Source organism: Lampris incognitus, chromosome 4, assembly GCF_029633865.1.
Source record: "Lampris incognitus isolate fLamInc1 chromosome 4, fLamInc1.hap2, whole genome shotgun sequence".
Taxonomy (NCBI): Eukaryota; Metazoa; Chordata; class Actinopteri; order Lampriformes; family Lampridae; genus Lampris; species Lampris incognitus.
This window is the reverse complement of record NC_079214.1, coordinates 63,386,154-63,408,545: the sequence shown is the minus strand read 5'-3', so window position 1 is coordinate 63,408,545 and position 22,392 is coordinate 63,386,154. Positions and strand designations below refer to the sequence as shown.

The following is a 22,392-nucleotide window of genomic DNA, read 5'->3' as shown; positions in this document are numbered from 1 at the left end:
AGCCAGTACAATGTGTTCTTTTGTGCTGTTCTGAGGCCTGCCAAGGCTTTTTTCCAGCCTTCACTTTAGCTCTTCTCTCAACTTCTTCTTGTCGGCTGAACTGGGTGACTTGAACTCAAGGTTTGGACTCAACGGGAGAGGAGTGCATTATGGTCTAATCTCCCAAAATAATGAACTGAATACAGGTCACAGTAAAAAACAAAATGGGGAGTCAAAGGGACAGAAGTTCAAAATAGATACATCACTAAACATCCACTGGGCCAAATACAGGCTAGACTGAGGTGAACATCTGGCAAGTCTTTAAGTATATAGAACATTCTCACATGCACATGAAATAAATCATTATTATAATAATAGTAACAAAAGCTCAGTGATACATCATCTGTATGCCATATCCTTGGTCAAAATAGAGGGTAACAGCTGTCAGGTTTATTGTATTTTAGACTGTCCATTAATGAACCACATATGTCCTTAGTTCTTCTGTCCTTCCTTAATGGCACACATGTGAACTTTGACCGTTTGGTACATTTCTTAACTGGTGGTTAATAGTTGGTTTTTCAGTACCCAAAGTACTGCAATAACAGTACTTTGAGGGACAGCTCAGGTTGGATGGTTTGGAGACAAAGCAAGTGAGGCAAGACTGAGATGGTTTGGACATGTGTGGAGGAGAGATGCTGGGTATATTGGGAGAAGGATGCTGAATATGGAGTTGCCAGGGAAGAGGAGAAGAGGAAGGCCAAAGCGGAGGTTTATGGATGTGGTGAGGGAGGACATGCAGGTGGCTGGTGTGACAGAGGAAGACGCAGAGGAAGACGCAGAGGACAGGAAGAGATGGAAATGGATGATCCGCTGTGGCAACCTCTAACCCTCTAACGGGAGCAGCTGAAAGAGTAGCAGTAGACCCTAAAGTCCTGCAATGGTATATTTGATGTGTACATAACATAAATACACCAAAGTTTACTCGGATTTCTCAGGCTGCTGTCAGGGCAGACAACTGTGATATTTCTCAGAGAATATGTTGTATTTTGTGTTAGATGACAATAGTAGTCATTACAAAAGGATTATGTGTTTCCTGTTTTATCTAGTCAGTTTTTTTTTTTAGAATATAAGTATAGGTTTGGTGGTAATGTGAAAGTTGTATTCATCTCTATGTTCAACCAATGAACGTTTGATGATTATGGAAACCACAACACAGACGCACATACATATGTAGTACAGTTGTACCAGTAAAGTTTAGGTAATTACAGGGCTTTTCTATCATATGGCAAATACAACAGACTCCATCTTAGACTTTGTTTTTGATTATACCATGTAAAAATTCTATCATATAAAGGAGGTGGAGCATTTAGTGGAACTGACTGAAATTGATACAAACATTTGGGAAAAATTCTCAATTTATCATGTTAATGCATCATAGATATTGAAGGTTGTCCATTTAATTGTGCATTAAGCTGTGGATGTGATTACAGGGTCACATTTTGCAGTGTGATTATGTTTAACATTTGTGGAATAATAGCACTCATTTTTAGCCTGCCTCCATGTAATGTGGGCAAATTGTGGAGGTTGGTTGTAATTTTTGTTTTCCCACAAAAGAAAGCCAGAGCATAGACTTTTTCCTTCAAAACGGTTGTGTCACACATCTTGTTTTTTGTTGAATTTATAATGAGGGGTAACATACCGAAATGTTTTCTCAAGAAATGTAAAAGGAAAACTATGTTTACAGTCGTTTTAGAACCTGATAGAGAATTGAAGAAAGTAGTTCGAACGCAGAAATGGCAGATTATTTTTTTTTCAAATATGGTATGACGGATGGCGCCTTATTTACTTTATAGCTTGAGAATTCACCGTGGGTTTTAATTGACTGTTTCAGATTAGATATAAAAAGCACTATGTCATCAGCAAATATGAAAGTCTGTCTTCAAGGCCCAGTCCAGTGGCTGCAGAAATATTACTGTGTTCTTATAGTGGTTCTGATAGTTGATAGTCCCAGACACCCCTGGATAGTTACAACAAATATGTCTTTTGCTAATACAGCCATGGACAAGGAGAGAAACCTTTATGGTAACTAGGACAGACAGGGGAGAGTTCAGATATATTATTTGTCAAGTTTAAGCTGATGGATTCTTGTAAAGACTTCGGATCCACTTGAACAAAGATGTCTACCAAAGCCAAATCAAGACGGAATTTAAAGAAGGCTAGGCTTGTACACAATCTACTACTGCTATGACAACTACTACTTTCGGCTGCTCCCATTAGGGGTCGCCACGGCAGATGATCTGTTTTCATCTCTTCCTGTCCTCTGCATCTTCCTCTGTCATGCCAGCCACCTGCATGTCCTCTCTCACCACAAACCTCCTCTTTGGCCTTCCTCTTTTCCTCTTGCCTGGCAGCTCCAGCATCCTTCTCCCAATATACCCAGTATCTCTCCTCCGCACATGTCCAAACCAGCTCAATCTTGCCTCTCTTGCTTTGTCTCCAAACTGTCAAAACTGAGCTGTCCCTCTAATATACTCGTTCCTAATCCTGTCCTTCTTTGTCACTCCTAATGAAAATCTTAGCATCTTCAACTCTGCCACCTCCAGCTCCTCCTCCTGTCTTTTCGGCAGTGTGACTGTCTCCAAACCATATAACATAGCTGGTCTCACAACCATCTTGTAAACCTTCCCTTTAACTCTTGCTGGTACCCTTCTGTCACAAATCACTCCTGACACTCTTCTCCACCCACTCCACCCTGCCTGCACTCTCTTCTTCACCTCTCTTCTGCACTCCCTGTTACTTTGAACAGCTGACCTCAAGTATTTAATCTCATCCACCTTTGCCACCTCTACTTCTTGCATCCTCACCATTCTGCTGTCCTCCCTCTCATTTACGAATAGGTATTCCGTCTTGCTCCAACTGACTTTGACTTTCATTCCTCTTCTCTCCAGTGCATACCTCCACCTCTCCAGGCTCTCCTCAACCTGCACCCTACTCTCACTACAGATCACAATGTCCTCCGCAAACATCACAGTCCATGGAGACTCCTGCCTGATCTCATCTGTCAACCCGTCCATCAAACAACAAAGGGCTCAGAGCCGATCCTTGATGTAATTCCACCTCCACCTTGAACCCATCTGTCATTCCAACCGCACACCTCACCACTGTAACATTGCCCTCATACATGTCTGCACCACTCCTACATACTTCTCTGCTACTCCCGACATCTTCATACAATACCACACCTCCTCTCATGGCAACCTGTTGTATGCTTTCTCTAAATCCACAAAGACACAATGTAACTCCTTCTGGCCTCCTCTATACTCCTCCATCAACATCCTCTAAGCAAACATCACATCTGTGGTGCTCTTTCGCGGCATGCAACCATACTGCTGCTCGCCGATCGTCACCTCTCCTCTTAACCTAGCTTCTATTACTCTTTCCCATATCTTCATGCTGTGGCTGATCAACTTTATACCTCTGTAGTTGCTACAGTTCCGCACATCGCCCTTGTTCTTGAAAATCGGTACCAGTAAGCTTCTTCTCCACTCCTCAGGCATCCTCTCACTTTCCAGGATTGTGTTAAACGATCTAGTTAAAAACTCCACTGCCTCTCCTGTGATTGTACACAATCAAATGTTTTAGGGATAATAAAGCTGAGCCTAAAGTTTTGCTCTAATCATGGATTACATTGAAAACCTTTTTGACATTATGAAAGGCATTTTGAAAAGCAATTGGCAAACCAGGTTTGACTGGTGGAGATCAGTGGAGGCAGGTGCCGCTCCAGCCTCGGAGAGACCTTTAGCTATTATCTTTAAAGAAAAAAAACCAAACAAACATCCAGACAAGGGACGGACAACTAAGACCACTGAACTTGATCCTTCATTTGTCCACTTTATAATTTGAACAAAGGACAACATTAGAGTCCTACCCTGTTGACTTTGGTTAAATACCACTGCTGGATTTATGAAACAATGACTCCTTCTAATTTGCGGACATTTTATTCTATGAACTGGCAATGATAGTCTAAGATGTGCAGTATGATGGATTCCTATTCACCTCAGTGACAGACACAGGACGGCTCTGTCTACTTCCTCTTCCTCTACTTCATCTTGCTAATGATGTGATGCTAATGGTACACAGGGCCTCAACATACAGAGAGAAATACACCAACACTGCTTTGCATTTAAATGTGGGACATTTCCATCACTAATGGAACAAAATGTAATACCCACGTCCACATGGATTTTTTCACTCCAATTGTATCCGGCCAATTACCCCACTCTTCCAAGCCATCCCAATCTCTGCTCCACCCGCTCTGCTGATCCGGGGAGGGCTGCAGACTACCACATGCCTCCTCTGATACATGTAGAGTCGCCAGCCACTTCTGTTCACCTGACAGTTTCATCAGGGGGACGTAATGCATGGGAGCATCACGTTATTCCCCCAAGTTCCCCCTCCCCCCTGAACAGGCACTCCGGCTGACCAGAGGAGGCGCTAGTGCAGCGACCAAGACACATACCCACATCCGGCTTCCCACCCGCAGACACGGCCAATTGTGTCTGCAGGGACGCCCGACCAAGCCGGAGGTAACACGGGGATTCGAACCAGCGACCCCCGTGTTGGTAGGCAACAGAAATAGACCGCCATGCCACCCGGAACGCCACCCATGTGGATTTCAGTCAAAGGTTTGGACTGGCTCTCAAAATGCCACCAAACCTGCATCTCAATTAGGGAAAGCAAAGTTGCCACATCTGTATTTCAAAGGGTTAAAAAAAAAGTCAACGTAAAACTGCTCCTCCTACCCCCCAATGATGCTTATTTGTACAGGAGATAATCACCGAACCAACGTGCACTTACAGCAAATTTGAATTTCATGTGATAAAAGATATTTCTTTTACTTCATGTGTATGCTCAACACTTAGTTGCATAATCTGTATTATTCATTGACAAATAATACTACAATGAGAAATGGAGAAAAATTCTGAATGGGGTTAGTAGGCTACTCTGGTTGGTTAGTTGCCTTTGTCAACAGCAAGGGCCTGATGGGGTCGCCAGATACACCTGGTGTCAGATCTACACATGAGCACCTTTAAATGTTAATAATAGAGTTATGTTAATGAAATAATGTGTTCTGATTGCAAAACATTTTTGGTTTGAAATAATTGCAAATGAATGTATGAAGTGAATGTATGGGGGAAGAGGATTTTGAGTTTTAAGTCTCAACAGCCAGCAATCAAATAATGTCAAATATAAAGACATTTCTCAGTGTTTCAAATTTGCAACCTCACAGATCCTGAATACTGAAGATGAATTCTCAAGATAAACATGCAGATAAATGTACTTTTTGAAACTTTCACCGGCTGGCATATTTCAGACAACAGCTAATCCCTGCAGGAAGTTGCTCGTCGTAACAGACTCTGTCTGGTCGGACTTCTCCACATAACACAATACAGCACATCGTGCTGACTTCCCCGTCACAGCAGTGTAGCGCAGATGAATAAGGCAGGTAGCGGCACGTCTGGGCAAATTAAGCCGTGGCGGCTAACAAACAGTTATGGCAGACCAAGCCGGTAGAAGAACCAACAAATACGACAACAATAGCGCCGGGTAAAATTCAGATTGGAGCCATTTTTGTTTTGTTCATTGGCAGTAAAGATGCTGACACAGCACCGGCAACCCTTTTTCATTTCAAATGGACCTCGGAATAGTGAAAAACCAAAGCCGTTACCAGCATCACCACAGTTTAACTCAAACAAAAAGCCGACCTTGATTAAATTGTACTACATTAAGGCCTTTGCACGCCAAGTCTGAATTTTTCATGAGCATTTTTTAAAAAATTCACCATCATGGTCCAACAGCTCTCATAAATCTCAGAGAACTTATTCACCAATGTGAACAAATGCAGAAAAATTATACTGAATTTTTTCAAAAATGTTTTGACAAAAAATGTGGACTTGGTGTGCGAAGGCCTTTGCTTCTACTATATGTTGCTACCTGAGGTCCATGGGAGGTCCGTGGGTCCAGCGGGTCTCCTGTGACAATGTTCTTCGCACCTTCCACACTGCAGCGCACAAACTCTTCGTAGATGCTTTCCTCCACGAAAACCCGCGAGGCCGCCGTGCAGCACTGGCCCTGGTTGTAGAAGGCCCCTTTCTGCGTCTCCGCCACAGCCAGCTGCACTACACCAACACACACACACACACACACACACACACATATAGTAAATAATGAAACCATGCTGAGTTTCTGCTGACACAGCAACACATGGCAACATGTGCATTTTCAGGTCCTCTTTTGGGATCGATGTCGTCACTGAGTGAAGTTGTACCAACGTTACACATATTGAAAACACACTTTTAAGTCCACAAATACATTTTTTTCTTTTGATTTTCCGCATTTAACCCATCCTAGCTGTGTAGCTAGGAGCAGGGGGCAGCCGCCGTGCAGCGCCCAGGGACCAACTCCAGTTCGTCTCACCATGCCTCAGTCAGGGGCCCAGACAGGAGTGTTAACCCTAACATGCATGCCTTTCTGATGGCGGGAGAAACCGGAGCACCCGGAGAAAGCCCACCACAGACACGGGGGGAACATGCAAACTCCACGCAGAGGACGACCCGGGACGACCTCCAAGGTTGGACAACCTCGGGGTTCAAACCCAGGACCTTCTTGCTGTGAGGCGACAGCGCTAACCACTGGGCCACCATGCCGCCCAATATGCAAATAAGGATAGGTAATGGGTAAACAGGCTCATGGGAAATATTCCAATCTTCTATTAGAGAGCAGCTTCTAATGTTTCAGAACTCATCATGACATTCCTCTAAGTTTTAATTCAAGTTTGCTTTCGATGCAAGAGTTTATCACTTCTGTCTTTCGAACAGAAGATTTTAAAGCACCGCCAGGTAACTTAACTTCAGGAATGCCTTTTTTTGTCACCAAAAACAACCACCGAGCTGTTTTTCTTCACAGCACAGCAACATTTACAAACCATGGTTCAAAAGGCTATAGTGAAAGAGGAGAGGAGCTGTTTTCACAGATGAGGTAAAGTGAAATTACTATACTTTTACAGTATGTGTGCTGTAAAGCAATCCCTGCACTGCCGGGGAGGTTTTCAACCCGCCGGCAGACTAAATGCATTACTCGGCTTCCAGGGACCACATCTGAATGGTGACTGTGTCACTCTGCCGTAGCGTCACACTATGACACCAATATGACTCTAATGGTGATAAGTGATACGTTTAAGCAAAAAATTGTGTAAATGTAAAATTGTATACATACAAAACGTAAAAACATAAAAGTGTAAAATTTGTAGATGTAAAATTTTGTCAAATCATTATGTGGATTGACAAGACCGCCATCGGTGCTGTGCCCTCACAGGGTACCGATGGAAACTATCAAATCCGCTGTGGTGACCCCTGGGAAACAGGGAACATGCATGAAGAAGAAGGAGGAGAAGAAGAAGAAGAAGAAGAAGAAGAAGAAGAAGAAGAAGAAGAAGAAGTCATGGTAGTTTAAGCAAAAAAAACAAAACAAAAACCTGTTGCTGCTTTAAGTTTAAAAATAAACTTTGAAAAATACAATATTGTAGGTACCTGCACAACTCCCACATGTAAATAAAGTGCTATCTGGTTAGCAGCCGAGGTAAGCAAGGGCAAGCCTATGTACGTCTCTCACACACACACACACACACACACACACACACACACACACACACACACACACACACACACACACACACACACACATCTACTTTGCACATGCACTCATATACAAGCAAATATCCTTTGTGGCGTGAGTGCTTTGTTGCTTTTGGGTGGGGGTGGGTGGGGGAGGGGGAACCACATCACTTACAATCTGAGTCAGCGAAGACAATGCAGGGGTTCTTCCCGCCCAGCTCCAGAGTCACTCTCTTCAGATTGCTCTTGGCCGCCGCCTCTTTGATCAGCTGGCCGACCTGCGGACGTGAGGACGGAGCACAAAGAGGAAGTCGTAAATCCACGTGTCACATGTGACGCTCACAAAGCCACGCTCGATTTGCATATCCTCTAATAAAAAGCTCAGCCTCTTCTGGACGTGAGACGACCGAAAACGCATCTCTCCCGGCGTGGCTTCACACGGGGCTGGGCTCCACCCGTCTCAGGAAGAATGATGCTCCACCCCCGGGATTTACCTCCTACCTAAAGCCGCCACTTTAAACTCTATATTCTGCCAAGATAAATAGCCTACTGACATATTAAAGCATTACATATGCTAGTATGTCTGTTATGACACTAACTGGCACCAAAATTAACATTTTAATAACTATTTTTAAACGATTTAAACTTCAGAGTCATATAAAAAATAAATAACCAAGAGTCCCAAAAAAAAAACGACCGGAACTTCAAAACGACCGCGGGCGGCCATTTTGACCGCGGCGGTTTTTAAACTCTATATTCTGTCAAGATAAATACCCAACTGAGATATTAATGCATTACATATGTTAGTATGTCTGTTATGACACTAACTGACACCAAAATTAACATTTTAACAGCTATTTTTAAACAATTTAAACTTCAGAGTCATATAAAAAAAAAACCAAGAGTCCCAAAAAAAAAAACGACCGGAACTTAGAAACGACCGCGGGCGGCCATTTTGACCGCGGCGGTTTTTAAACTCTATATTCTGTCAAGATAAATAGCCTACTGAGATATTAAAGCATTACATATGTTAGTATGTCTGTCATGACACTAACTGGCACCAAAATTAACATTTTAACAACTATAATACTATTTTTCAAACAATTTAAAATGGCCGCCGTCCAACGCCTGTACACACGGCGACGCGTCGGGGGTAGTCACGGCGCGTCTGTAATGGCGTCTGTACCCACACATGCTGGCAACAATCAGACATCAAGTTTAGACCATTTCTCTGCCCTGGAGGACGCTCGCCTGTCTCTAAGACAGAGCGACGAACGTCACGAAAGAAATGACGCCGCCCCCAACACACGTCACACATACTGACATGACGCGCACGATGACGCGCAAATTACGCGCCGCCATTTTGACCGCTCATGCTCGTTTTTTCGGTCGATCTTATCCCAGCTTTTTTTTTTTTGCGTGCAATTGGTCTAAAACTCATTCTGGTGCAAATATATGCAATTTTAAGAGCGTTCAGGAAGGTCTGTACCCCCGCATACAAACACAAAAAACTTTGAAAAAACCCCAAACCGCCAAATTGACGGCCTTGGTCGTTGTAGTGGTAAAACAATATTGATTCTGACAACACCACTGACCAGTCTGTGTTTCTCGTCACTCACGTGTCTGAGTGAACCAGCTCATTTATCGACCATGTTCAAACTGCTCATGTCCTCATTAAAACATAACGACAGTTAATAAAATCTACATTTTACTTGCCGCTCCACAGATCTTTCCCCCTTGTTTTGAACAACAGAATTAATCCCGAACAACATTTATGAGAAGCTTGTGTGACTCATTAGTACGTATTCAAGCTTCATGCATCTTTTATAAGTGTTTTAAGGAAAGGAAAATAACCCTAAAATGTTTATTGTGCTACAATTAAGAACAGGTTTTTAATCCCACCTGGGTCTGCTGCAGCACAATAAACCCACGTTGACATGAAATACCCAAATTGATCTTCGAAGCTGTCACGTGACGATAACGGGCACCCGCCATGTTGCGCGTTCGAGACGTCTCTTGGGAAATTCAACGCTTTGCGAGAGCTGCGTGGCCATGTAATCACATACCTTCGTAGAGCCGGTGAAAGCCACTTTGTCGATGTCCATATGGCTGGCAATGGCTGCTCCTGCAGACGGGCCGAAGCCTGGCACGATGTTCACCACTCCGGGGGGGAAGCCCGCCTGACATGGCAACCCAGCAGGTATGTTAGTGATTAGTACCAGAGACTGGCTCTCTGCTCGGAATAATCATTACCACAACATGATAAAAGAGATGCAGTGTAATCACATAAGACTGGGGCTTTGCTATAGGAATGAAAGCCCAGAAATCTCTTGCTTAAGAGTAATGAGCTGTCAGCGGATCACAATAGTTTAAAATCTGATTTCCCTCAGCCCATGGCTTGGATCACTCATAGTCTTCACATCTGCACATGAGCTGCAGCGTCTCTGACCTCTTTGATGAGCGCTCCAACGTGGAGGGCCGTGAGAGGGGTTTGCTCCGCCGGCTTTATGACCACAGTGTTTCCACAGCTCAGGGCCGGCGCTATCTTCCACATGAACATCAGCAGCGGAAAGTTCCACTGGTGTGGACAAACACGGCATCATAAACACAATAGAAGTTAACCAAGGCCATAAAAAACAACGGCACAAAGAGCTCCAGCAAATACCTCCACCGCCATGCAGCAACATGTGCACACAAAACCTCTCATAGCCACACACAATGGCCATGCAAGGTTGTTGTTGTTGTTGTTTTTGTTTACGGGAAACCTAAAATATGACCAATTTTTACCACCTAAACACCAACGGTGCAGAGAACTTATTTCACAATGGTTTCTAATACAAGATAATAAAACGAGCTTGAAACCGGTCCAACTGGAAATGAGTCTGAACAGTCTCAGAAAGGACTCATTTATTTCAGAGTTTCCCCTTCCCCGGTTGGAAACAACTCAACAAATAATTGGCCACTCAAACCCAAATTAGACAGCAATACACGAGAGCGCTGCATGTTTATTGTTTGGGACTTGTTAACTTTTACAGTGCTCTGGAACCAGTCGTCACTATTAAGAGTAGTTGGGCCCGTGTGGAGGAAGGTTTCCTGTTTTCCCTCCACTATGACTCACGGTGTGTTTGTGCCAGTCGTAATTTTTGGTAATTACAGAATGTCCTTCAGTATAAATTTCACTTTTATGATATAATCTTCCATGTCAAACAACAGCCGTTTTTGTTCCTTTGTTGCCAAAGCAACATTAGAAGACATAGGCTTAGGCTAAAACATAAAAATGAATGCCCGTATTCTGTCAAGACGCAGAAACTAGACTCTCGTCTGTCTCGCTCATCTGCACCACAGCGCAACGTGATACTGTAAAAATCTGTATAACACTATCCTAAATCTGATTAGGTTATTATAAAAAAGAATAAAAAACATGTTCTTATGTGTGAAACTATATATTTTTTTAATATATATATGTGTGTGTGTATCCATATATACACACATATATTAATTATACACGTAAAGACACACACACATATATATGTGTGTATATGTATGTATAAGTATATATATATGAATATATGTATGTATACATATATGCATATAAACTTACATATATGTATGTATATATAGTCCTATATGTATAGTCATATATACTTACACATATAAGTATACTAAATGTATATATATATATATTCATATATACTTACATATCTGTATATATATAAGTATATATGTATATATATATTCATATATACTTACTTATATGTAAGTATGTATACATATCACACACACAGACACACACACACACACCTGTGTGTGTGTGTGTGTGTGTGTGTGTGTGTGTGTGTATATACGAATGTACATATGTGTGCAGTATCTGGTGAGGCTTGTCCGGGTGTGTTCCTGTAAACGTACTCTGGAAGGATTAAGGAAAGAGGAGGTCTTGTTTGGGAGGGCAAAGATTAAGATAAGGTTTCTGGCAGATTTAGCAGGGTTTCTTTCACCCCATCCACACACACACACACACACACAACTTGTCCAACTGAGTGCCGTCTGCCGAGCTCCAAGCAGACATGAGCAGCGACGCCCCTCTAAGTCTTCCATCTCCAGCTACTCCAATTAAACCCAACCAAGAGAGCGTCCCACCTCCTCACCGGAGCTCCACCGTCAAGCTGACGGATTAAAGGCCCACTACGCCAAGGAGCCCGGCGTTACAGTTCATTACAACTCTGATACATAGTATAAAAAACCAAGCAGGAGAATTATTAAAAAATGCACACAGCCCCTGATCATCAGCCGTGAGGCAGACTGTCTGTTGGCTTGACACGTGTTTTGATCCCCTTCTTCAGGGGAGGACGTGATTTACTGTCCAAAAGGTCCGCTGTCAAACATCTGGGAAAGGTGTTTTCCATTTCTCAGATGCCGGAACAAAAACAACAACATCCGGGAACGTGCACATGCTGCAGTACAGGCAAGGGACGTGAGAAAGAGAGACAACCCCCGTGCATTATTTCTGAGCAATTAAACCGGTTAATTGTGTTTTTTTACTTACTGGAATGATGGCCCCGCACACGCCGACGGGCTCGTGCCTGGTGAAACACAGGAAGCTGTCGTCTGTGAAGCGGAACACAAACAGCCTTATTCCACAGTGTAATGTGCATGGATAAGAAGACACGCTGGCCGCTGCCTGGCGGGTCTGACCCTTTAGTCTAGCGGTTAGCGATGCCTCCTGCGGGGCGGGCGACACGGGTTCGCGTCCCGGCCGCGGCACTTCCTGTGGTTGCGTTGTCCCCCCCGAATTCGCTACAATATTTACGTGTCCCCCCCTCACACGTAAGTATCCACACCTTCTTTAGCAAGCCAACGGGTGCGGTTACGCAACGCCCCGGACGGGACCAGCTTAAATGGCGGCTCAGCCGATGTGACTACACAACGCGGCCACGCACTCAAGAAGCCAGCTCTTTCCAGGGAATGACGGGAATAATTGGATTTCGCTCCTTCGCGTCAGGTATGTAAGGATTACGTTGATTTAATGGGACACTCCGGAGCGCCACGGCCAGGCCTCCTCGTACACCCGTATGACCCTTGACCTTTTCGGAATGGAAGACCAATTTAAAAAAAAAAAGCCCCTCACACACTTCTCTCTCTTTTTTTTGACGAGGTTGCAGGTCGTTTAGTCCAGTGTTTCTCAACCGGGGGTCCGCGGACCCCTAGTGGTCCGTGGTGTAATTGCAAGGGGTCCGTGAAAATAAAATATCTTTTAAAAAAAAGATCCTATGACATTTATAGAAATAGGATTATTTTACTCAAATGCGACTGAGACCTTTATCTACCTAAACTATAAAGGGTAACAGGACTTTTTTCTCTGATTACATCTGTTTCACAATTGTCATTTATTGTATTTTAATAAGAGATCTCGCTCCCGTTTGCATTGTTAAAAGTTACTGCATAAAAATGCTGTTGTTACATATATCTGAAAGTTACTGAATACATATTCTGTTTTGTTACATATATCTGAAAGTTACTGAGTACATATTCTGTTTTGTTACATATATCTGAAAGTTACTGAATACATATTCTGTTTTGTTACATATATCTGAAAGTTACTGAATACATATTCTGTTTTGTTACATATATCTGAAAGTTACTGAATACATATTCTGTTTTGTTACATATATCTGAAAGTTACTGAATACATATTCTGTTTTGTTACATATATCTGAAAGTTACTGAATACATATTCTGTTTTGTTACATATATCTGAAAGTTACTGAATACATATTCTGTTTTGTTACATATATCTGAAAGTTACTGAATACATATTCTGTTTTGTTACATATATCTGAAAGTTACTGAATACATATTCTGTTTTGTTACATATATCTGAAAGTTACTGCATAAGAATTCTGTTTTGTTACATATATCTGAAAGTTACTGAATACATATTCTGTTTTGTTACATATATCTGAAAGTTACTGCATAAGAATTCTGTTTTGTTAACTATATCTAAGTTACAACTGAAAGCTCTTATTTTTGCCCCAAAGAGTGAATAAATGCTATAATGCAATTGAAAATGCAGTTTCTACTGTTTCTATCAAATTGCAACCCCCCCTCCCCCAAGATCAGGTGGAGGGGTCCTCAGGGTAGATCAAAAATACGCAGAGGGTCCAGGACCCCAAGAAGGTCGAGAACCACTGGCTTAATCAAGCCCGTTTCAACACCGCCGCCGCGTGGCGCGTCGCGTACCGGGGGCGACGCCCACGCCACCCGTCACACCCGCCGCGCTGAATCTCGCGCAGAGCGCCGCCACACGATGACGTGTCAGACGCTCGTCAGCTATCCGGTTGGGAGTCGACGTCTCAGCCGGGCGCCTCGACCTTCTCCGGTTTCCGGCGGCCCGCTTCACAGACAGGACGACTCCCCCTTGCTTTGTGTTACGCGGAGCGAGTGAGCAAAGGCCGCGTCTGCAACAAGGGCGAGGAGGGAGTGCAGAGTCGGATACCCCGCCTCGGGCCTAGGGGGTCTGGTCTGCTGGCGACCTTCCCTCACTTCACAAAGCCTCGTGCGGGAGCACTGAAAAGCTGCACGTAGCTTTTCATGATGCACGCCGGCCGCGGCGAGGGCTCGCGGCACCGTCCCGAGCGAGCGCGCCCTGTTTCGGAGACGGGAGATTACGAGAGGCGCGTCTGAACTGTGCCCTAATCCTCCCAGACTGTCACATCCCGCTGATTACCATCGCACCCTCTCCTCTCTCCCTTTGTCATCCAAGCCTTTTGGGGCTCTCGCCGCTCTATTGGTCTCTAATCGAGAGGAAAGAGGGCAGCATGTTTTGTCCGCCTGCTGCAGACACGGGACGGGTCCCGCAACACAAAAAAGGGGGAAGTCTTGAGCGGATGGAGGAGATACCACCCACGGCTGTGGACAATCCCGAGACTGGCCGAATGACTTAAATTCTAATTAGCTTGTTTCCTTAACGACCACGGCGGTCATTTTGACTGTGTTGGATTTTCAAAGCCTAACAACTTTGTGGGGGGGGGGGGGGAGATACAGACCTGCCGCTTCCCGAATGCTCCTAAAACTGCATATATTTGCATTAAAATGAGTTTAGATCAATTGCACAAAAAATAAAGGTTATGATAAGATCTACCTAGAATGACCACGGGACCGCCCATGGCCGTTCTAGGTAGGAGTGAAACCCCAGTCGCTCTGGTGTTAAAGCTCTGCCTAATAAGTGGGCTGATAAATTCCCCCAAGGCCATCCAAAGGAATGCACGCTGCACCGCATAATACCCCAGAGGGCAACAGGATGCCTTCTTTTCTGAAGCGTCAGAGGCAGAAATGCAGACTCACCGACAGGCAGGCTCCTGCCCTGTATCTTGTCGGCCCACCCTGCGTAGTACCGCAGGGTCTTTATGCTGCCATCCAGGTCTATGAAGAAAGACTGCAGGAAGGGTTTTCCCGTGTCCATAGTTTCCAGGGTCTAAAAAGGAAGAAGAGCTAGCATCACAAATAACAATAAAAGGAAGAAGAGCTAGCGAAACAGATAACAATAAAAGGAAGAAGAGCTAGCATCACAGATAACAATAAAAGGAAGAAGAGCTAGCATAACAAATGACAATAAAAAGAAGAAGAGCTAGCATCACAGATAACAATAAAAGGAAGAAGAGCTAGTGTCACAGATAACAATAAAAGGAAGAAGAGCTAGCGTCACAGATAACAATAAAAGGAAGAAGAGCTAGTGTCACAGATAACAATAAAAGGAAGAAGAGCTAGTGTCACAGATAACAATAAAAGGAAGAAGAGCTAGTGTCACAGATAACAATAAAAGGAAGAAGAGCTAGTGTCACAGATAACAATAAAAGGAAGAAGAGCTAGCGTCACAGATAACAATAAAAGGAAGAAGAGCTAGTGTCACAGATAACAATAGAAGGAAGAAGAGCTAGCATCACAGATAACAATAAAAGGAAGAAGAGCTAGCGTCACAGATAACAATAAAAGGAAGAAGAGCTAGCATCACAGATAACAATAAAAGGAAGAAGAGCTAGGATCACAGTTAACAATAAAAGGAAGAAGAGCTAGCATCACAGATAACAATAAAAGGAAGAAGAGCAAGTGTCACAGATAACAATAAAAGGAAGAGCTAGCGTCACAGATAACAATAAAAGGAAGAAGAGCTAGCGTCACAGATAACAATAAAAGGAAGAAGAGCTAGCGTCATAGATAACAATAAAAGGAAGAAGAGCTAGTGTCACAGATAACAATAAAAGGGAGAAGAGCTAGTGTCACAGATAACAATAAAAGGAAGAAGAGCTAGCATCACAGATAACAATAAAAGGAAGAAGAGCTAGCATCACAGATAACAATAAAAGGAAGAAGAGCTAGCGTCACAGATAACAATAAAAGGAAGAAGAGCTAGGATCACAGTTAACAATAAAAGGAAGAAGAGCTAGCATCACAGATAACAATAAAAGGAAGAAGAGCAAGCGTCACAGATAACAATAAAAGGAAGAAGAGCTAGCGTCACAGATAACAATAAAAGGAAGAAGAGCTAGCGTCACAGATAACAATAAAAGGAAGAAGAGCTAGCGTCATAGATAACAATAAAAGGAAGAAGAGCTAGCGTCACAGATAACAATAAAAGGGAGAAGAGCTAGTGTCACAGATAACAATAAAAGGAAGAAGAGCTAGCATCACAGATAACAATAAAAGGAAGAAGAGCTAGCGTCACAGATAACAATAAAAGGAAGAAGAGCTAGCGTCACAGATAACAATAAAAGGAAGAGCTAGGATCACAGTTAACAATAAAAGGAAGAAGAGCTAGCGTCACAGATAACAATAAAAGGAAGAGCTAGTGTCACAGATAACAATAAAAGGAAGAAGAGCTAGCATCACAGATAACAATAAAAGGAAGAAGAGCTAGGATCACAGTTAACAATAAAAGGAAGAAGAGCTAGTGTCACAGATAACAATAAAAGGAAGAAGAGCTAGCGTCACAGATAACAATAAAAGGAAGAAGAGCTAGCATCACAGATAACAATAAAAGGAAGAAGAGCTAGCGTCACGGATAACAATAAAAGGAAGAAGAGCTAGCATCACAGATAACAATAAAAGGAAGAAGAGCTAGCGTCACAGATAACAATAAAAGGAAGAAGAGCTAGCGTCACAGATAACAATAAAAGGAAGAAGAGCTAGCGTCACAGATAACAATAAAAGGAAGAAGAGCTAGTGTCACAGATAACAATAAAAGGAAGAAGAGCTAGCGTCACAGATAACAATAAAAGGAAGAAGAGCTAGCGTCACAGATAACAATAAAAGGAAGAAGAGCTAGCGTCACAGATAACAATAAAAGGAAGAAGAGCTAGTGTCACAGATAACAATAAAAGGAAGAAGAGCTAGCATCACAGATAACAATAAAAGGAAGAAGAGCTAGGATCACAGTTAACAATAAAAGGAAGAAGAGCTAGCATCACAGATAACAATAAAAGGAAGAAGAGCTAGCGTCACAGATAACAATAAAAGGAAGAAGAGCTAGCGTCACAGATAACAATAAAAGGAAGAAGAGCTAGTGTCACAGATAACAATAAAAGGAAGACGAGCTAGCGTCACAGATAACAATAAAAGGAAGAAGAGCTAGTGTCACAGATAATAAAAAGAAGAAGAGCTAGTGTCACAGATAACAATAAAAGGAAGAAGAGCTAGCGTCACAGATAACAATAAAAGGAAGAAGAGCTAGTGTCACAGATAACAATAAAAGGAAGAAGAGCTAGTGTCACAGATAATAAAAGGAAGAAGAGCTAGTGTCACAGATAACAATAAAAGGAAGAAGAGCTAGCGTCACAGATAACAATAAAAGGAAGAAGAGCTAGCGTCACAGATAACAATAAAAGGATGAAGAGCTAGCGTCACAGATAATAAAAGGAAGAAGAGCTAGCGTCACAGATAACAATAAAAGGAAGAAGAGCTAGCGTCACAGATAACAATAACAAGAAGAAGAGCTAGCGTCACAGTTAACAATAGTTATTTTGAAAAAATTTGAACCTATTCACTTTATTTAACAGGTGATTAAGGTGTTTTTCATACATCACCTTTACTGCAGCCAAATCCAAGACCTGCCTGATCACTAACTGTTTTACATTACAATCTATCTATCTAACATCAGCTCGGTTTGATTCTTGCTCTGCATCTTTGCTTTGCTGTTATAAAACAGGGGTTTAATACGCAATGAGAATTCCTGATTGCACAAAGATCAGCAATAAAAAATATTATAAATATTTTTATAGCAACAGTAAATGAATCCGAGGCCAAACCGAGGCGGTAAGTTGGAGCCAAAGCTTGTGCAACAGGATACCAGCTGAAAAACAAATAATCTTAATGCAGGGCTGCAGCCACTAAAGCACACTCATGGTTGTGTGTGTGTGTGTGTGTGTGTGTGTGTGTGTGTGGGGGGGGGGTTAATTTAACTTTTTTTTTTTTACCACAATGACTCACCCTAAATGTCTTTTTTAAGAGTGAAAGATAAAGAGTGTTAGAATCAGGTCTTTTTTCTAAAAACAAAAACAAAAGTACAGTTGAGAGTAGTGTGCAGTATTGCTGTACTTGCTCTGAAGAGCGTGCTTACAGTCTGCAGACTCATGGACTTCACGTCATTACTCCTCTCATATCTGTAAGGTTTCACTTGTAAATGCAATACAACATGGCAGGTCAACTGAGTGGAAATGCACAGCGAGGGCATTTCCATTCTGTGCAACGTCTTGCCGAGAGTGGGGACACTTAAATCAAGCACACACACACACACACACGCACACCACACACACGCACACACACACACACACACACACAGGGGGTGTCAAGATCATTTAAACCAAGTTATGACATAAAAAATTAATTTCATGAGTAAGATTAAAGAATATGGGCATTTCTTAAATGGTAGAAAATGTGCAGGTGTCTACTTATGCCACATATTTTCTTCCACAGTTTAGATCTCTTGAGAGAAGAAGAAAAAAAACTATCATGTTAGTATTTTTTCCTAAATGCCCCCACAGGCATTATGTGTGTCTATATAATGACGGCCCGGCTAACCCCGACCTAACCTAACCTTAACATGTATGCCATTAATACTCATGTTAACCTGTATGCCATTAATACTCATGTTAACCTGTGTGTCATTAATACTCATGTTGACCTCAGTGTCATTAATACTCATTTTAACTTGTTTGCCATTATTAATACTCACGTCAACCTGTGTGCCATTAATACTCATGGTAACCTGTGTGCCACTAATACTCATGGTAACCTGTGTGCCATTAATACTCATGTTAACCCGTATGTCATTAATACTCAGGTTAACCTTTGTGCCATTAATACTCATGTTAAACCTGTATGTCATTAATACTCATGTCATTAATACTCATGTTAAGCTGTGTGCCATTAATACTCATGGTAACCTGTGTGCCACTAATACTCATGTTACCCTGTGTGTCATTAATACTCGTTAACCCGTATGTCATTAATACTCAGGTTAACCTTTGTGCCATTAATACTCATGTTAAACCTGTATGTCATTAATACTCATGTCATTAATACTCATGTTAAGCTGTGTGCCATTAATACTCATGTTAACCTGTGTGCCATTAATGCTCATGTTAACCTGTGTGTCATTAATACTCACATTGACCTCAGTGTCATTAATACTCATTTTAACTTGTTTGCCATTATTAATACTCATGTTAACCTGTGTGTCATTAATACTCATGTTAACCTGTGTGCCATTAATGCTCATGTTAACCTGTGTGTCATTAATACTCATGTTAACCTGTGTGTCATTAATACTCATGTTAACCTGTGTGTCATTAATACTCATGTTAACCTGTGTGCCATTATTGCTCATGTTAACCTGTGTGTCATTAATACTCATGTTAACCTGTATGTCATTAATACTCATGTTAACCTGTGTGCCATTAATACTCATGTCATTAATACTCATGTTAACCTGTGTGTCATTAATACTCATGTTAACCTGTATGTCATTAATACTCATGTTAACCTGTATGCCATTAATACTCATGTTAACCTGTATGCCATTAATACTCATGTTAACCGGTGTGTCATTAATACTCATGTATTAATACTCATGTTAACCTGTGTGCCATTAATACTCATGTTAAACCTTTATGTTATCAATACTCGTGTCATGAATACTCATGTTAACCTGCCTACAGGTGCCATGAGCTCGTATGTCCAACATCTGAAGCCGTACATACAACTTAACTGGCGCTCGAGTGCTTTGTTCAGGAATATCCAGTAACCACAGCAACCCGATATCAACACAAATAAACATGTTAGAAACCTGTTTTCCCGTGTGTATTGGGTTGATTATTCAGCTATAAAAAGCAAATGAGTAAAAGCTGCTCTCTATTTCAGCAGCACAATGAAGAGTAGAGAGTGTGTATCAAGTTTGTGTTCCTTTTCACTTTTTTAATGTACAAATTATTCTGGCTGATTTCCTGGCCAACTGGCCTATTTGTTTATTTCTTTCCAAGGCAATCTGCAAGGAATTGCAATACACTGTAATAGAATAATTAAATATATTATTTTGCTACCATCAACTGGTGACATCCTGCCCTCTCTCCAACTCGGAAACTCGGCATCCTCAGTATTACCAGTGGTGTAGTGGTCGGGGGGGAGGTAGAAATACTGCAACCTGGGTGGGTAGATCACTAAGAAGAAAGTAGGAATACTCTCCTATATATTTCAAAGGCTTTTTGGCTGATGGGTAATTATATACTGTAAATTGACAGAAAAAGAGGTGGTATACCTGCATATACCCTCCACTACACCACTGAACATTTCCCAATTTCTCCCAGATCATTAGGACTGCAGGGGCATGTTCATGTGTCGGTCACGCGAATATATGGTGAATACGGTTAATACAGTAAATATGTAATACTCAAATACAGTGGGCGCTTGTAAACACAGTGAGCGTAAATACAGCGAGTGACTATACGGGGAATACGGAATACCCATAAATATGGTGAGCGCTTGAAGGCACTCTTAGGCCAGAGCTTTTAAGTTCACCTTATGGGTCGGCCTTTTTGTCAATGTGGACAGGACCAAAGTCACACTCGTGAAATAGAGAAAAATGAAAATCAGGCCTGTTAGAGCTGTTCAATCAACCACTTTGGGGAGTTGCATAAGGTGTGTGCTTTTAAAAAGTGTATGGGCTCTTTAGCGGACTGATGACATAGGATAAAACGCACACACCACTGTCAGCCAGCTCACTGCCCTCTAATCCAGGTGGACGACAAACTGTTTTTCCTTCACAAGTTGAAAACGGTTAACACCTGTGTTTGTCCAGGTTGTGCATTTCTTTCTGGGCACAGTTTTTATCGGAGGAAAGCAGCACGGCCTTCCAAGCTTGATAAAACCTAACTAGGTGACTGCAGTCCAAAGACAACTTCGGAGATGGGAAATCATTGAGCATCTAATTGAATTTGGGACCTTGGACTGAGTGAGGTTTTTACCATCTACTCGTTCCATCTATACTACCGTCTAACAAGAATAATCTTCGTCCGCGCTGCAGAAGCTGTAAATCTCTGGGGTTATGGCTGAGCCCCGTTGGACAGCGCATTTACAACGCAACCATTTCCCCGCCATTGACTTTATATTGAAGGTGGCATTTCTTATGCAAGACCTGATGCCAAGTTTGCGATGCCAAGCCAACCAAACTGCGGCACGGAGAAAGGGGTGGGACAATGTCTGGAGTTCAGTTAACTTTATGCAAATGAAGGGGCTGTTCGCAGCACCATCTGCCATTTGATTGGACAAAGAAGTTTTGCTTTATCGCAGAGAAGTTGAATCGGTTCATCTGGACACAATGTTTATTGGGAGAAGCGGTTCCTCACTCATCTAAGTGACCTCTTGTGTCCAGATGAACTGATTCAACTTGCGGGGATTTTCATACCTGGATCACTGAGCATGCATAAAGGCAAGTTTTGGTTTATTCTTGCCGTCATTCCCATGGCTATATCATTAGACCTGGATACTGGACCCAAAGATGGCGCCCACTAAGTCCAATAAGAACTGCTTGCCTGGTGCATACACCAAAAACACCCTACCTTCCGGGTTACTTCCCGGGTTATGCAGCCCACTGAATATGTGCAGTAAACTTAATCCCATCGTGCCTCTGGCCCAACTGGGCTACGTGAACTAGCAGACCACGTTCTGGATCTGACGAGTGCGTATTCATGAATGCTATGCTAGCAGACTTCTATGGGACTTGCTTGGAGCATGGATATATTATTATGCAAGGACAGTTGGGTGGGAGATGGGTCTGTGTGTGTGTGTGTGTGTGTGTGTAGTAACAGTATTGGTAGTAAGTGAGTAATTGCTCATGAAATACTACAGAATTACATTCTCCTATGCTATCCATGCAAAGGGGGTAATTAAATACACGTGACGTTACTACAGTCACTATTTAAGATGATCAGTGCTTGTGCTAGCGACTGTTCTGATAGAGCTGATGTGAACAGGAGTAAAGCTAGAGGGAGCTTTTGTGATGGACTTGAACTGCCTCACTGAGACAGTTTAAGCCATATGATAAATTAATAGAGTTGTTGTGAACGGATGACAGGCCTGACAAACTTCAGTCACCAGTGCCAAAGGATGAGACACCGCTGGCACATGCAGATCATATTAACTATCACAATTGGGAAATTAAAATACCCTGAAGAAAACTGTTACAGGGGTCTAT

At 42.4% G+C, this 22,392-nt stretch overlaps 1 protein-coding gene across 1 annotated transcript in view; it reads right to left on the bottom strand.

The window, feature by feature from the left end:
• Window positions 1-22,392, bottom strand: part of aldh1a3 (aldehyde dehydrogenase 1 family, member A3) — a 37,832-nt gene that overhangs the window by 8,639 nt on the left and 6,801 nt on the right. The window contains exons 4-9 of the mRNA XM_056278228.1: window positions 14,994-15,123; window positions 12,196-12,257; window positions 10,102-10,230; window positions 9,719-9,832; window positions 7,828-7,930; window positions 5,974-6,158 (exon numbers count right to left, since the gene is read on the bottom strand). Coding sequence (XP_056134203.1) covers window positions 5,974-6,158; window positions 7,828-7,930; window positions 9,719-9,832; window positions 10,102-10,230; window positions 12,196-12,257; window positions 14,994-15,123 — 723 coding nt within the window. The remainder of the gene's footprint in view (window positions 1-5,973; window positions 6,159-7,827; window positions 7,931-9,718; window positions 9,833-10,101; window positions 10,231-12,195; window positions 12,258-14,993; window positions 15,124-22,392) is intronic.